The 16,458-nt window shown below is 40.8% G+C and overlaps 1 protein-coding gene and 1 long non-coding RNA gene across 3 annotated transcripts in view; one reads left to right on the forward strand and one right to left on the reverse strand.

The window, feature by feature from the left end:
* LOC131572121 (uncharacterized) overlaps positions 1-11,017 on the reverse strand; it is an 18,755-nt gene extending 7,738 nt beyond the window's left edge. Inside the window, exon 1 of the long non-coding RNA XR_009275999.1 lies at positions 10,876-11,017. This is a non-coding gene — a long non-coding RNA (uncharacterized LOC131572121). The remainder of the gene's footprint in view (positions 1-10,875) is intronic.
* DSCAM (DS cell adhesion molecule) overlaps positions 1-16,458 on the forward strand; it is a 403,090-nt gene that overhangs the window by 197,869 nt on the left and 188,763 nt on the right. For both annotated transcript variants that reach the window (XM_058825080.1, XM_058825079.1), the window contains exons 3-4: positions 8,347-8,493; positions 14,789-15,067. In XM_058825080.1, the coding sequence (XP_058681063.1) occupies positions 8,347-8,493; positions 14,789-15,067 (426 nt within the window). The remainder of the gene's footprint in view (positions 1-8,346; positions 8,494-14,788; positions 15,068-16,458) is intronic.

Below are 16,458 nucleotides of genomic sequence, written 5' to 3' on the forward strand. Positions count from 1 at the left end.
CTTTGAAGAATCAAGAGGAAAATAAAGTGGAAAATTTTCCATGACTTTGGTGGCATTTTAGAGCCACAGAGATGGTGGCTGTGTTGGGCCTCCCACACTTTGAGCACCTCTGAATTCCACTGACTGAGAGGCAGAGGGACTGAAAAGGAACAGATTTATTTACAATAAACACTGATTCACCCTGACCTGCCACCAAAGCAGGTGCTTCTGTCCCTAACTGAGGTAGAGGAGGTGAGGGAGGGTAAAGAATTATGATATTAGAAATAATGTCTTAGCTTTGAGCTGTCAGTTCTTCACAGATTTTGCCAAGCTGCGAATCCATCTCTGTTAGAGCTGGAACCACACCAGGTCATAGGACTGGAAATATTTATGAATGCCCTCAGCTCCATGCAGGGACCTTTGCACAGAGATAATCTCAGTTATTCTTTATTGAACTCTAAACAGATTATGTGTCTAAATAAAATAGAAAGCATCTAATGCAAGTCTGCTGGCTTGTTTTTTAAATTCTCAAATTTACTTCTGGGGGGTGGAAAAAGCCTATAACAAAAAACAAAACATAAGGGAAAGGCAAAACCAACTGCTTTGGAACTGAAGAAAACTTCAGACCTGCAAGTTTGGCTTCATGATAAAACACATTTCTGTGAGCTTTGAGGAACCTGGAATTATAGATTAAATATCACAGCAGTCTCCCTCACCTTGGAAAACACTTCCCATGGATTTTATGGCTTTTTCTTTCTTTGTGTCAGGAAAAAATGGGAATATCAAACACCTTAATTCCTCGTGAGCAACATCATACTATGGTGGCACTTCAGAAGCTTTGCCACTGATTTTTTCTGCCAGGAAATGAGTCAGGATGGTCTCTCAAGGTATCCCAGGAAGGCTGAGTACACTGAGTGGGTGATATTGGAGAAGTGAAATCCTGACCTTTCCCTCCACACCTCCTTTCCTCATCTAATCTTTGAGCTGGGTATCAAAAGCCTTCCCAGGACTGTGACTGCAGGGCAGAGTTTAAGCAGGTTCTAGCACACTTCCCATGCCCTGAGCAGCAGCCTGCTTTGTTTGAGGATGTTGTAGCAATGCCATAAATCTGAGTTATGGGTTTCTGTCCCCTTTGGCTCTGTGGGGAGCTCTCTCCCCTTCCATGCACAGGTCACAATGGAAACTTGCTTAGCAGAAGCAATTCTATCCAGGGAGGTGACAAGTACCACTGGCAAGAGTCTTTTTGTTCTGTATTACCATTTGGCACAGGATTAGAACAGCCATCTGTTCTCCTAATTTTGATCAACCCAATTTAGGCTGCAATAACACAACGCCGTTAGATGTGTTTCCAACAAAGGAAAAATCAAATATGGTTTTTTAAGCCATCTTGGGGGTTACATTGCCCCTGTTTAAAGACTACCAGCATGCTGGGGGGAAAGGACATGATAAGAGAATAATTAACATTGTGATTTTAAAATATTCTCATTTTCATACAAGAATACAATGCGTTAATTCGACAGGAAAGTGTTCACATTTTCTTATGAATTATACATGAGAACAATCTCACATAGGAAACCTAAACAGAATTTTATTTTAATCTCTAATATTATGCAGTCTAATGGAAAACATTAAAACCTTACATAAGAGCAATTTCATAATTGTTAATGTGACCTCTTCTCACGTAGAGAAACAAGCACATGATTTGCTAACACTGCTCAACTTAAGGAAGTCAGTAGGATTTTAAGGGCACTGGTCAGCAGGTAATAAAATCAGGAGTGTGTTTCAAAAATTTGTGGGTTTTGGGGCCCTTGGTCAAGCCTAGGTATGACCCATTATCCTCCACCTCTTCCTTGTTTGTGTTCTTTAGGACAGTGAGATCCATCTCTTTGGAATCCCTCTCTTTATCTCCAAACCAAGTGGTTTGTTAATATCTCAGATCAAGACATGGTTTTGGAGTTTCTGTCAGGGAATGAAATTTTGTTAAGAAAAGCAGTTGGCAAAATAGGCCAACTGTTAAAATATTGGTGTAATGGCAAAAGATGGCACAGCTTGGTTGTGTTTGAGAGGTTTGATTTGAACACTGAGGTTTTCATACCAATAATTCCAGTTTTAGGACAGGTGAGAGGTCACATCTACAGAAGGAGGGAAATCCCTAAATCCATGACTCTGAAAAGGAGATCACAGTTTTCCATGATGGGTTCAATTACTGGATGGGTACATGGGAAAAAAAATTGTGCAGAGGAAAATGGTGAAATTTTGCATTCACTGTGACCAGAACCAGAAATTTCAGAACTGAATTTATGTGTATGATGCAAGCTTGAAAAGAAACTTCAAAAAGTTGTTAAGGTGTTGAGTGAAAAACTACAGGAATATTTCAAGATATGAATAATTCACAGTAAATTATTTAGGAAGTTCAATCTGTATAACTAATTAAGGAGAAAGATGGTATAAGAGGTAATTTCCTTGTGTTCTGTAAGGACTTAAATGGGCAGAAGATTTCTGGCTGTGGAGGAAATCTTTAATGAAGGCACAGTAAGATCCAGTAACAGAGGCAAAGGCAGGTGGGCCTAAACAATACACTAATTTTCAAAGGTAAGAATAATTGGAGGAATTTAGCCAGGGTTATCGCTTGCTCTCCACTTACAAGAAATCTTCAGTCATGACTAATGTCTTTTTAAAAAGCTATAGTGTAACTTCCAGATATGGACTTGGGCAAGGGTTAATGGCAAAAGGATGGAAGGTGAAAATAAATTACTCTAATGGTCTTTCTAGTCCTTGGATCTATATATTTTCAGTCTCACCATGAGGCAAAGTTATGTATTATGTTGGATGCTGGGGAAAGAGTTATGGATTCCATTCCCTGGTTTTCCAGTGACTTGTATGAACTGTATGAATCCATGTGTCTCAGAGAGCTCCTCTGTGAAGAATTTAAATTTTCATAAAATCATAGAATGCTTTGGACAGGAAGGGACTTTAAAGGACACGTAAATTCAAACCCCCTGCCATGGGCAGGGACACTTTCCACTAGGCCAGGTTGCTCAGAGCCCCATCCAGCCTGGACTTGGGTTTAAATTCTATTTTTAAACAAGTTTAAATACTATTTTAAATGGTAATATATTACTGTGATTGGCCACACTACCAAGGGAAGAGATAGTGAGGGTTCCTGGAAGCCTTTTAAGTCTTTGAATGAGACACACATTCCAGATACTGAATCACGTTTTCAAAGGCATCAAGCATTGAAAGGCAAAAGAGATTTCAACATCTCTGCAAATCAGATGCTGAAATTATTATAATCAAGTATTCAAGGAATTAATACAAATACTGCTGAGGAGGAATAATAAATGGGAATTATGAGCTATATTTTGACAGGGATTTTTTTTTTTTAATTGTTGTGAAGGAGGCTTCTCTGTCTTCCTTCCATGAAGCCTGCTAGCAGCCAAACAAACAAAAAGCTTCAGTTGATCTGAAAGGATTTTTCACTTTAGAAAAATCTTTATTTGGCATATTAAGCAGGTGAGTCAAAAAAATTAGACTTCATTAGAGCAAAGCAGGGGTGATTAAATTAAATTTGCCTGGAGAAGAAAGCCCTGCCCTGGATCAACAGGACAGTGGGAGCTTGTCTGTCCCATCCTGGTGCTTTTCTAAACACTTTTTGAAGTGCAGAAGGCAGAGCACTCAACACTTCAGCTTTGTCACAGCTGACAGCCTGTCGGGTTTAATGAAAATGCTCTCAGTTTAGAAGATGACAGAAATTACATGCATTTTCCCTTTTATTTCTCTGTCACCTTTTTCTGTCTCGCATTTTCTGCAGGAGAAGGAGGGGCTGGTTATTAAAAGCATTACATAAGTATGCAAAATATGTTAAGAAGAAAAGAGGAAAAGGAAAATCTTTAGCCCTGCAATTATACACAATGTCTGTTGGTGGGAAATGTGGGATAACATCTGATGTGTGGCAATAACTATTTACTTTTAGCTATCTTTGAAGAGGGTGAGGGAAAAATCTCTAGATAATGCTTTAAGTGAAGGTTTTATTGTACAATTGCCTGAGTAATTTCCAACAGGAAGATGATCTAAGCAGTGTTAGATAGCTTGAGTGTGTTCATAATTTCTCCAGAAAATACAGCAAGATAACACTGAGCAATTTCTTGGCTCTGCAAAGCTTTTACATTCCTCTTTTATTAAGTGGAGGGCTTTTAATAAGTGTGTCTGCTCTCACAGAGCCAAAAGTGTGACTGCATCAGAGGAAACTCACTGCCAGGGCTGAGCAGGGAAGGCTTCACCTGCAAGTATCACTCAGTGCTATGAGATCTGAGAACGGCCCACAAATCCTTTAAATTCATCACCCAGCCACTCCACATCCTCATCCACAATCCACACCCCAGCTGTGATTCCAGAACAGGGTTTAAAGGGAAGCTCTGAATTTGATCTTCTCACTTAATTTATGTGGCAGCTTTTTTCATGCTTATCCTGAGAAGAGAGACAAATTTGATTACTAACACTGCCCTGTGTAGGCCATCTCTCAAAACTGTGCAGAGCATCTGAAAGTGGTGACAGCTGTGGAAGAGCACAGAGGAAGGGATTTATTTATTTTTAAACTTTGGCCCCATTTGTGTGATCTTAAACTTGTGCATTCTAGTAGTGTCCAAAGGTGTGAAATGGGATGAGATGGTGTTCACAGGGATTTTTGGTTGAGGGAAGAGACGAGGATCTGACTCCATGGTTCAGAAGGCTTGATTTATTATTTTATGATATATATTACATTAAACCTATACTAAAAGAATAGAAGAAAGGATTTCATCAGAAGGCTAGCTAAGAATAGAATAATAAGGAATGATAACAAAGGCTTGTGGCTCAGCTCTCTGTCTGAGCCAGCTGGGCTGTGATTTGCCATTAATTAAAAACAACTAACATGGACTAATCAAAGATCTACCTGCTGCATTCCACAGCAGCAGATAATCAATGTTTACATTTTGTTCTTGAGGCCTCTCAGCTTCTCAAGAGGAAAAATCTTTAAAAAAGGATTTTTCAGAAAAGATGTCTGTGACAATGAGATAATGGAGAAATGGAATTATGAAGAGAAAAGGAATTATATTTAGTTAGCAAAGGTGAAGATGGACCCCAGAAAGAGAAAGCTACAGGAAGCCTTCACATGCATGAGGGGCTCATTTCTGCCTCTAAGCTGTTTAGGCTGCACTCACTTGACACAAATGCACAGCAGGTGCAGGTTTACTGGAGGGACCAAAACAATCCCAACCACCCCATTAACACCTTTTTATCTGTTCCTGGGCCTGCGGTGTGGTTGCAGCCTCTCCACTGCCACCCACCCTGGCACAGGTTGGCACCAGGGTCACATCCCAGCTGGAAAACCCTGATGTGAGCCTTGCCTGGGCTGCAGAGATGTGTGTGCACAGAGCAGGCAGGGCTGGGGCATTGCTGAGGGCACAGTGCTGGACCCCTGCCCTGCCTGGATGCAGAGCTGGTGGATGCTCACACAGCTGCAAACAAAAGCAAGGCAGGGCTGTCTTTGCTGCATCCCCCAAGCCAAGCCTTTCAGCGTGATTCCCATCTCCTGAATCTGTCATTTTGTGCTGCCCACGGAGCACAAGGGAGACAACTATGCCTCAATTACCTGTAGTTCTTATAGCATATTCCCTGGAAAAGGTGGATTTGCTTTATGAATATTTCAGGAGTGCAGAAACTGCTTGTGAACTGAAGTCTGACATCTCGTGGTTTTCAAATCAAAATTCTAAATATCCTTTGAACCTAAATTTAGGGGTAAAGGCAAACCTTGTTAAAGGGTACAGATGTTGAGTAGCACTATTTGATGAGAAGTTAGGGTGGCCAAAATTGTTTTGAGTAATGAATACATTCAGACATTGTTCTGAGTAATTAGGAATATGAAAGGAAAAGGAAAAAAACCCAGCATAGGGCAGAACATTAGATCAAGAACTTACAGTGTATCTTATTGGTTTTATTTATTGCTACTAGGTGTAGTATACATGGTAATTTATTGCTACTACACGTATAATTTCATTCCAAACTTTACAACTAAAATATTAAAATGTAAATGTAAGACAGCTTTGCTTTTTTTCATATAAGCTTTTCAATGCCACTTTCAGACATCTGGCTGTGAAACTGAAATATTACCCATTCAGGTGATTTTACTACTGCACTCCACGCCACAATATCTTTGTTCCTAAGTCATCTCTATGCAAGCAATTTAAGTTTTCAGAGGCATATGAAGTCAGTATGGCTCCTGTATAGGAAAGAGCCTCTCTATCCTGTAAATCTGTAAATCCACCTGGGCTGGAGTACAGTGCTGCTCATGGCTGAGGAGAGAGCACTTCCCATCCAGTTCTCCCTCCTCCTTTGCACCTTCCCTTGCTCAGCTCTTCCTCATCAGCAAAAGAGCTCAACACCTTTTATGCCTCAATTTTGGTGATTTATTTTCACAGAATTCCAGGATCCCTGAGGCTGGCAAATCTCTCAGCCCATGCAGTGCCAGCTGTGCCCCGTGGGCACCCTGTCCCCAGCCCAGAGCACTCAGTGCCACCTCCAGGGGACACCTGCAGGGATGGGCACTGCAAAGCTCCCTGGGCAATTCCAAGGCCTGAGCTCCCTTTCCATGGGCAAATTGCTGCTGCTGTCCCAGCTGAGCCTGCCCTGGCCCAGCCTGAGGCCGCTCCCTCTGCTCCTGTCCCTGTTCCCTGGAGCAGAGCCTGACTCCTTCTGGCTTCCCCCTCCTGTCAGGGAGATTTAGAGAGAAATAACATCACCCCTGAGCCTCCTTTTCTCCACACTAAACAACCCCACAACTTATTTAACCCTGGTGTTGTTATTTAATAATTCTGGATACTTGCAAAGATGGGAGAGATGGGCTGGTTTGTTTTATTCAATGTTCTCTGCTTTGATGGTCAGACCGGTGACATTAAATGGTTATTTTTTTTCAATTTCTTTTATATTATGGTTTAAAGGATATCACCCTCTGTAATGAAACCATTTCCTTTCTATCTTCTCTCTGTTGGATTGCTTTCCCACTGATGCATCTGTGAGCAAGCATCCTGACTACACTTAATTATTAAAAAGTCATTGTTCAAACAGAGCTCTGAAGAAAAGGAATTCTTTCTTACTGCATATTACTGGATATTAGTTCATTATGGGTTTCAGCCTTGTGTATTTCTCCCCTAATTCTGGAGCCTGATATATTTTATAATATATAGGTACAGGTCCATATATTATAAGAGCTACCACCTACAGAGAAATTTAGCAGACATGAAAAGGAAAAGATATTCACATTTACCTCAGTGTAAAAGTTTTGGAAAAGCACACACAGTTTAGACTACGGTATTTTTTAAGTGGACATATTAACCAGGTGAGGCTTAAGTTTACAATGCATTCTAAACAAGTTATTTCAATGTATTGCATTATGGAAAGTGCATTAGAGCAAACATGTACTGTGTTGGTTTTAGGAGAGTTTGTGTCCTTGCTTTTAAAGTGGGCATGAAACAGAACAGAGACAGTTCTGCGGGTGCCAAATGATAAAAACTGCTCATGTGACCATCTACACTGTGGTATTTTCCACATAGTCTAGACGAATAATTTAAAAAGTCACATATGAAGAAAATTTAACTTGCAATACTTTAATTTTGAGAGAACAGAGGTAGAAACTCCGACCTTGAAGATGTCAGACTTGCTTGGTTTTGGAGATTGTGGCTTTGCTGGGCAGGGTGGGGTGGGACTGCTCCTCACCCTGGAGCTGTTTAACTTGCAGGGATTGCAGGGTTAGCAGCTTCCCTGCCTCTTTAACCCCTTCAGCTTTGCTGCTGAATTGCATCAGATCATCCTACAGCCCTGGACTGAACTGGGTTAATGCATTGGTTTTCTACCCTTTATTTTACTTCAGATGCTCCTTTTTTGTTTGTTAATAGTCAGATAGACCATGGCACATTTCTGTCCTTCACATTTTTCTTAAAAATCTCTCTGTTTCTGTACATGAAGTACAAACAAAATACACATTAATTGATACCTTTTATGCATTTTATCCCTTATTTTACTTCAGATGCTCTTTGTATGTTTGTTAATAGTCATCTAGACCATGGCACATTTCTTTGCTTCACTCCTCACATTTTTCTTAAAGATGTCTCTGTTTCTGCACATGAAGTACAAATGAAATGCAAATGAAATACAAATGAAATACACATGAATTGATACCTTTTATGCATTTACAGTGTGTACTTGGTGAGCTTGGAATTGGCAGCTTCAATCCCAGCAACAAAAAAATCTTCAGGCCCTGTGCCCTCCATCCTTAATTGTGAGAGTAACAAACCTGCAGATATTTTAAACCCTGCCAATTCTTGTGTCTTTCAGGACCTAGATTTCTCATCACATCCACGGGAGCCTTGTATATTTTAGATGTACAAAACGAAGATGGACTGTACAACTACCGCTGCATCACCAGGCACAGATACACGGGAGAAACGCGACAGAGCAACAGCGCCAGACTTTTTGTATCAGGTGCTCCTTTTCTGCATCTTCCTACATGAAATTAAATGAAATGCTGCCTGTGTCTCTCTCTAGTGTGCCCAGATGGCAAGGCATGTTCTTGTGTGGTTTCTGTCAAACAGAAGTGTAAAATGAGATGGGTCATTTAAAAACCCTTAATTTTTTAAAAATATGTTTTTCACATCTTAGTAGTTATTTCCTGAAGTCCCTTAGGGTGTACCTGCATTCAGCATGGTGATTTTTAGCAGGTTCGGAGTACTTTATACAGGGACTGTGGATGGGATTTATCCCTTGTTGTTATAGGACACGAAAGAACATAATGCGGACACACATTCTTTTTAAGGTAAAAAAGAGAATTTTTAATTCCTGACTCCAACATTTATAGATTTCTAAAAGTGACAGCGGATTGGAGGGTGACAGTGCCACCTCTCCAATGAAACAGTCTATCAATTTTTTCTTTTTCTATAAGAGAATGTAAAACAATAAGTTATTTATATAAAGTGCTTGAGAAAGTTCGTTATAAGAATGTAAACATCAGAAAGTTTAAAAAAACTTTAAAAAACAAAGTAACAATTGCTCCAGAACTAGATTTGTACAGGGGAACTTAATCACCTTAACTTCACTGTTTAACCAAAGAAGAGGAACACTTTTGGGGGTAATGTACCTGCCCTGCTTTGGGGTGATCTGGGGTGCCCCATGGTGCCTGTTCCTCTCTGTTGACCCCAGCAGGAGTTCAGGACATTGCACTCAGCTGTAAATATTTTCACCTCAAATTCTCATGTTATCCAAGGTGTATTTCAGCCTTCCTTTTCATTCATCCCATTTCTACCTATACTGAAGTAAGTAAATATTAGTGTAGCTATGGTCCAATAAGAAGTTGAAAGAAAGAAAGAGAAAAATATAATAAAGATCTTATACCCCTCCAAAATTAATTCAAAGATAAATAATGAAAACCTTTACCTTTAAACAAGTCATCTTTAAAACAATACCCTATAAGTTAACATAATCCATAAATACAACTATAAGAAAAACTTATAAAAAGTAGAGAGATTTTACAATTACAAATGTCCCCAGGTGACTGCTATTCATAAAAATTAAAAACCACAAAAAAAACTATTTACTTATAAAAAAGTCTCTATATCATTAATAAAAAAACTTCTCTCCCTAAGTAAACTAAATAGAGACTATTCTAAAAGTAGTAAACTGACTAAAATCTTAAATTTTATTTCTTTACATTATCATTAAGAAAGAACAAGTTATAAGAAGTGTCCTAAAAGTTTTATTCCAATTCTTATTACTCTTCCTTTTAATTACTACTAATATTTTTTTCTTTATACCCTTTTAAAATTTTAAACCTACTTCACCTTTCTCCTAATCCTACATCACAAAAAAAATTTTTAAAAGATATTCTAGTAAGTACACTAATAATTATCAAAAAAATCTGAAATTGATGAATCAAAACCACTACACCTGGGGAAATTAGTATGTTCCCCTGCTTCCAGGAGGGATCTCCAGCTAGAAGGAAAACATGACCAGAACTGTGCCAGTGCACCCAGGGGTGCTGCAGAGAGACAGCAATTTGGGAGCAATTTGTCCACCAGGTGGAAAAATGAGAAGCTGGATGGGCTATTTTAACTTTTCCTTGTGGTTTTAAATGAATTCCTGCTTGCTTTGTGTGTGTGATGGACAGCTGGGTTCCTCACAGTCATCACACACTCAGGGCTCTCTCACTGCTGCTCCAACACAGATTTTTCCCCATTTTTCCCTCAGTGAGAGGCAGTGGGTAAGGGGAAGGAGGAGCTGATCCCAAGCCTGGGTCTGGAATTTGTTCTCAAACATTTCTGTGTAGGATTAGCACATCTCCACCTCCCCTTCTTGCCCCTTATTTGCTGCTCGTCCATAACTGCTCCCTTTGTTTGCAGGTCAGCAAATCCAGAGTGCTTTTCCTACATCCACTGAGCTCTCTGAGGCTGTATCCCAGACTTTCTCCCATATCTTTACCCTACATAAATCATCCCCACCATCCCACTGAAAGCTCCACATTGCTTTTTCTCCTTTTCCCTGTTGCTAAGTTTCCATAAAGGTCAGTCGGGATTTGGTGACTTTCCCAACCTGACAGTCAGTGGGGTCATCCCCCTTTTGACCCTTTCCTCAACTCTTCTGTCAGAATAAAACTCCATGGTCAGGTCTCAGCCCTCCACACCTCTGTTTGAGAGCCCTAAAGGAGACAGAGGTGAGCACAAGGTTTTCCATTATTAACCTGCTTCTTGCCCTCCTCCAAAATGGACATTGCTGAAATATTTTGGAGCCCTCTGAACACACAGGCCAGTACAAATATAATAATGATTAAAAAATAAATAAAATAGTGGGATTGCTCAGGTTAGAATCACTTACCAGTCAGTTCCAGGAGTTCCTCCCTTTGACAGGTGTCCCCTGTGGGTAGAACTCTTGCCCCTGCTTTCCCCAAACAGATGAAGAAGTTCTCCTGCACGGTAATCTGCCTGCTGTGGTCTTTTGAGAGCAGGCAGGATTCCACCCTTCCAGCTGGCTCCATAATATGGTCTGCTTCCGTGTGGAATCATGTTAAGGCTGAGCCAGTGGGAACATAAATAAAATCAGGCTTGTATCTTGGTTACCACAGGAAAAATTCTGGTTATCTCTCTGAACAAAAGGGGGGAAAGGAAAGCTCTCTCTTGTTTGAAATTTAGGACAAACACCTTAAAGGATGTTCTCTGTCTAGAGTTGCCTCTTCTATTCTCCTCCACAGACCAAATTGAAATAGAAAATTTTACCTGCGTGCAGTACCTCACTTTTTTAATTCAACAGGGTTAATTATTCTTGATCAGGGCTAGAGTGAGCTCTGATTTCCAGTCCTGTTAATCTACGGAGCAAGTGCAGCAATCAGGGGCACAGTTTGTCTCTTAATATTTCTCTAACAGCTTTTCCTCTTCCTTTACTTGAATTTGTATTTTTAAAGAGTGATTCCTTTAAGAACTGGGATCAGAGAATCCATTAACATAGTTCTGAAATGTCTCCTTGCATGAGACATACATTTCTGCCTGCCTTTTTCATCCATATTTGTTCTTCACTTGTTTAGGGATGAAATAGTTTTTAGTGGATGTTTCTCATGTTTACTGGCCACATTTAACACAAGTTAAGCTTCATTCTTGGTTTGAAACAGTGAGACTGGTAACATGCAGATAATAGCAAATAAAAAAATAGCAAAAATAGTGAATAATTAATATGCCTATATTAATGAACAAACTGAAGTTCCAAATTTCATTTTGAGTAAGAACATCTCCTTGAAATCACATGATTCTAAATAAAATTAAACCCAAAGCTATTAACATGCAACAGAATATACTTCTAAGAGTCATTATAGTGTCCTTTCCCAACAAAAATTTTGTCCTGCAATGAATCCTGTCTCCCAAAATCATTACTGCTTTTTAACCTACACACTCCGAAAAATCCTTATGATTTTTAAAGCACAAAAATTTTCCTCTTCTGTGCTTCAGAGAAGTTCCAAAGTAGAATATTTTAAAACAGCATTTTTGCCTCATTTTTTCCCTGCTGGAAGTCATTTGCAGCCAGTTGTCAAAGGATAGTAAAATAATGATTCAAAATATACTAAACACATATTGGTTTATGTTACTTTGGTATTTTTTTCTCATTGCATGTGATTGCAAATTGTGCTTTCTTTGGTGTTTGGCTTTTTTTTTTGTTTGTTTTTTTGGATTTTCTTCCCCTTAACTGAAATATATGAACTGTAGGAGTTTTAAATAGGAGTCTGTTCCAGGGACAACCTGAAGAACTGCTTTTACTGTCCATTTAAATAATATATTAATATATATTATATTTTAATAAAATACACATTTTCTTCCACAGAGTCAAAGAAAACAGGTCACTGGAATCATATCTTGTGTTTTACAAATCTTGAATATATTTGTAAAACCTCCTCTATAACAGCAAGGTGGGATTTTCTCCATTATACAGGCAAATCTCAGTTTAGCTGTCCTGCAGCTGGGACTCCAGGCTGTGCTGCTGCTGACAAGGCTCAAGTTGAGAAGGAACAAAGGGAAATGACCCTGGGATAGAGAATCCAGGATCTGCTTTGCTGCTTGAGTAGGAATGCACAGGCAATACCTCTAAAAGACAGTTATGCTTTTTTATTATTTAAATATTTAATTATTACTTCCAACTGAAGAAATTGATTTCCTGTAGATGTAACCTTCCTAAGAGCCAGAAGCTGTAATTTCTTGCCTGCTTGTGGGTTTTACTCATTTTACTCTCAGTGAATTCACCACAAAAGAATCTGAGCCTGGTTACAGGGATGCCTGATGACCCAAAGGGCGAGAGAGGAGCTGGCTGATCAATTAGTCAAATTGACATTGGCCTTCCCAACAGCATGCTGGCAGATTGTGCTTTCACTGAGCCAGACATAAACAGCATGGCAAGCTCAAAAATTTGTCCCCTCTTGGTGCCAAATGTGGACCTGGAGGCCACTGATTCATCCAAAAACACTCATTGAACCACCGCCGACGCCTTCCTAATGAGACACTCAGCAAGCTGAATGTGCCTTTGCCCTCAGTGGCTCCGGGTTTTCCTGGCACCTAGAAAGCAGAAAAACCCCTGCTGTCACCTTTCACTGGACTTGGCATTTTGGGGGTTTTATTGAGATATAGTCACACAAAAAAAAAAAAACCCCAAAGATATTTAGTCCCTTTTTTTAATATCATGGTTTTGGTTTCTGGATTGATAGTTTAACTTGAATAGCCTTAAGATGTTTGCTGTCCTGGCTGCCCTCCCAATTGTGGCTGCAGTTCATAAAGATATATTTAAGCTTGTTTTAAACCAGCTAGTTCAAGTACTGATTACTTTTGGAATAACTTGAATTCAGCATGAACTGCTCCTTTAATCTCTCCAGTTTTGTACAGGAACCTGCTGCAGCTGCCCTGTGAGCAGCACTGAGTTTGCTAAGTTAAAATGACTCTTGAAAATGCCATAATTGTGGCAATTACACCTACATCTAATCAGCTGTGATTAGATATACCCAAAAAGAGGTCAGTGCGTCAGGTAGGAGCTGGTCAGCATGTGGGGTTTCTTTGTGAGACAGAAATGTTAGCAAAGCGTGTGCATGTGATGAGAAAATACTTTGATGAATATTTTTTCAGTATTTTTGTTGCAATAGCTCCAGGATGGGCTGCAAAAAAAAAATTTAAATAGTGTCAACCTCTGTCTCAAAAATTTTGAAATCTGAAATTACAAATAATCTGAAATTATTTCTGATGGATACATGCACCTCTGGTGAAGGCAATCCTGCCAGACATCTGTGAGCTACATAAATCTATGCCAGGTGCTGCACGAGTGAGGGCTGCAGTTGTCAGCAAATTGAGCACAGAAAGATGCACTATTAAGCTGTAAGTTGGTCTTGTCACGTTAAGTTCTTTTCCCACAGAAGAAAAAAAGGCTTGTCTGTCATTTTGACTGCAGATAGAAATCCCTGTGCCTTTGCCCATTTGTCTCCTGACAAGGGAATAAATTGCTCCTTTAATTCAAAGCCTTCAGACCACCGAGAGAAGGGACAATGTGTTGGCTCCAATCTAGTCGAGAAGTGGCAATAATTGCTAAGGCAACACATTTCTGGCTCTCTGTGCCTCTCACAGGGAACATGAAGGATGACCAGCAAAACGTTTGCCACCTGGAAAAAATCCAGTGAGAGGATTTCCAAGCAGTGATGAGCTGCTTCAGCAGCATGTGCTGCTGGATCCCAGCCACCATGACTCAAACTGGTTGGCTGGGTCAGAGAAGCAAACTGTAGTGCCCAAAACACTGGGCAGGTGAGTCAGAAAATGCAGGAGTGTGGTGGTGTTTGAGGGAAGAGATGAGAATCTTGACTCCATGTTTCAGAAGGCTGATTTATTATTTTATTATATATATTATATTAAAATAAAATTATATAATAAAAATATACTAAAGAAAGAGAAAGGGGACATCAGAAGGCTGGAAAAGAATGAATAAAAAAATCTCGTGACAGACCAGAGCCTTGACACAGCTGGACCATGATTGGTCATCAAGTAGAAACAATTCACATGAGACCAATCAATGATGCACCTGTTGGTAAGTAACCTCCAAACCACATTCTAAGCAATCAGATAATTGTTTACATTTCATTTCTGAGGCCTCAGTTTCTCAGGAGAAAAATCCTAGCGAAAGGATTTTCATAAAATATGTCAGTGATGCAGGAGAAAAAATAACTACATGTTGCTTAGCGAGTTAATTTTAAGTTTCTCTGTGTTTCCTGCTTCAGACCCAGCGAATTCAGCTCCATCTATCCTAGATGGGTTTGAGCACCGCAAAGCCATGGCAGGACAGCGAGTGGAGCTGCCTTGCAAAGCATCGGGGCACCCGGCACCAAAGTACCGCTGGCTGAAGGACAACGTGCCCTGGGAGCCCGACAGCCGCTTCCGGCAGACGGTGACGGGGCTGCTCATCGAGAACACGCGGCCCTCGGACTCGGGCAGCTACGTCTGCGAGGTGTGGAACAACTACGGCACCGCCGAGGTCATCGGCCGCCTGCACGTCACACGTAGGTCCTGCCTTGGTGCCACCAGGGAGAGGGGAGTGTCGCGACGCGTCCTTATAAACGGGTTTTGCGACGTTCGTGATCTCAGAGTGCGAGAAAAACGACACGGCACAGGGGATTTGCAGTGATAATCATAAACAAATGCACCTTTATTGAGCGACTGTCCTGGTTCAGAGCAAATTTGGGAGAGAATACCCAAAGGGGCTCCTCTAGGAAAGCAGATTCAATCGGCCCCTCCCCACAACCGGTCTGGGAGAAAAGTGGAAAAAAACTGTTTATTAAACTATAAAACCTAAACGATATTAAACAGTAAAACCCCTTGCCGCTCCAAAAGAGATGACAAACTGAGAAAGTCCCCTCCCCGGGTTTCAGCTCAGCTCACTCAGTCTCTGATCAGTGCTGGAAATGTCGCAGGCCCGGCCCGGCCCGGTGGGCCACAGGTGGAGCTGCCAGTGCTCTGCTGGGTGTTCAAGCCAGAGCAGGTTTCAAGAGGTCCAAAGAAAAGGGAAAAAAGAAAAAAAACCCACAGTCCAGGGAACTTCTTTGCCTCAGCTAGCTAAACTAACTAAAAGCAAAGGGGAGCTCTGTCCTGCTGCCTGTCCATCCGCAGACAACACAGGCCAGGAGCAGGAATGTGGAGGAGTAAGTGCAGTGTCTGAAAACAAACTGCTGCTTCTTCTCTCCCCCCTTCACTCTCTGGAACAAGTCCTAAAGGTGCAAAACTTATTATTCAGCATAGCAGAACAATTGGGGATAGATGCATCATATAGTCAACCCAGGACAGCAACCACAGCAAAATGTGATAGAGGTGTCTCTGTCTTTCTGGGAGCCTCTCAGGAACCCCAGCCAGCCCCGTGTCAGCAGACAGCGGGGGGACACTCTCTTGTGCCCCAAGGGTACTGAGGGTATACCTGGGCTGGTCGCCTTTGCAGTAGAAGAGACACTGGAGACATCGGTAGAAGATTAAAGGGCTGACTCTTAGCAGGGCTTAATCCAAGGTTTTATTCTAGGAGTCCCAAAGGAGCGCCTACACCTCTGAGGGCTCCTGCTGAGAGCCCCCAGGAGATGTGCCAAGGTTGCATTTTATTGCCACTATATTACAAGAGTTCTATTGTCATTACATTGCAAGGGTTCCATATTGCTAGAGTTTCGTACCTCCCTGATGTTTCTCAGAGGCATCTCCTCTAGGCACTGACTCTTCCTTGTCCTCACAGCAGCTAACTGACTCCAGTTCCCCACAACCAACCAATCCACTCTTTTATAACACTCTTCTTTCTGGCTATAGCTGTGGCCTGTTAAAATCAGGCCTGCTCCTAATCCTTAATAGTTGGCTCAGCTGCAACTCTTTAGGGGGTAAGATTACATTCTATACTACCTTTATTTACTTATGTTCT

Source organism: Ammospiza caudacuta, chromosome 2 (genome assembly GCF_027887145.1).
Source record: "Ammospiza caudacuta isolate bAmmCau1 chromosome 2, bAmmCau1.pri, whole genome shotgun sequence".
NCBI lineage: Eukaryota > Metazoa > Chordata > Aves > Passeriformes > Passerellidae > Ammospiza > Ammospiza caudacuta.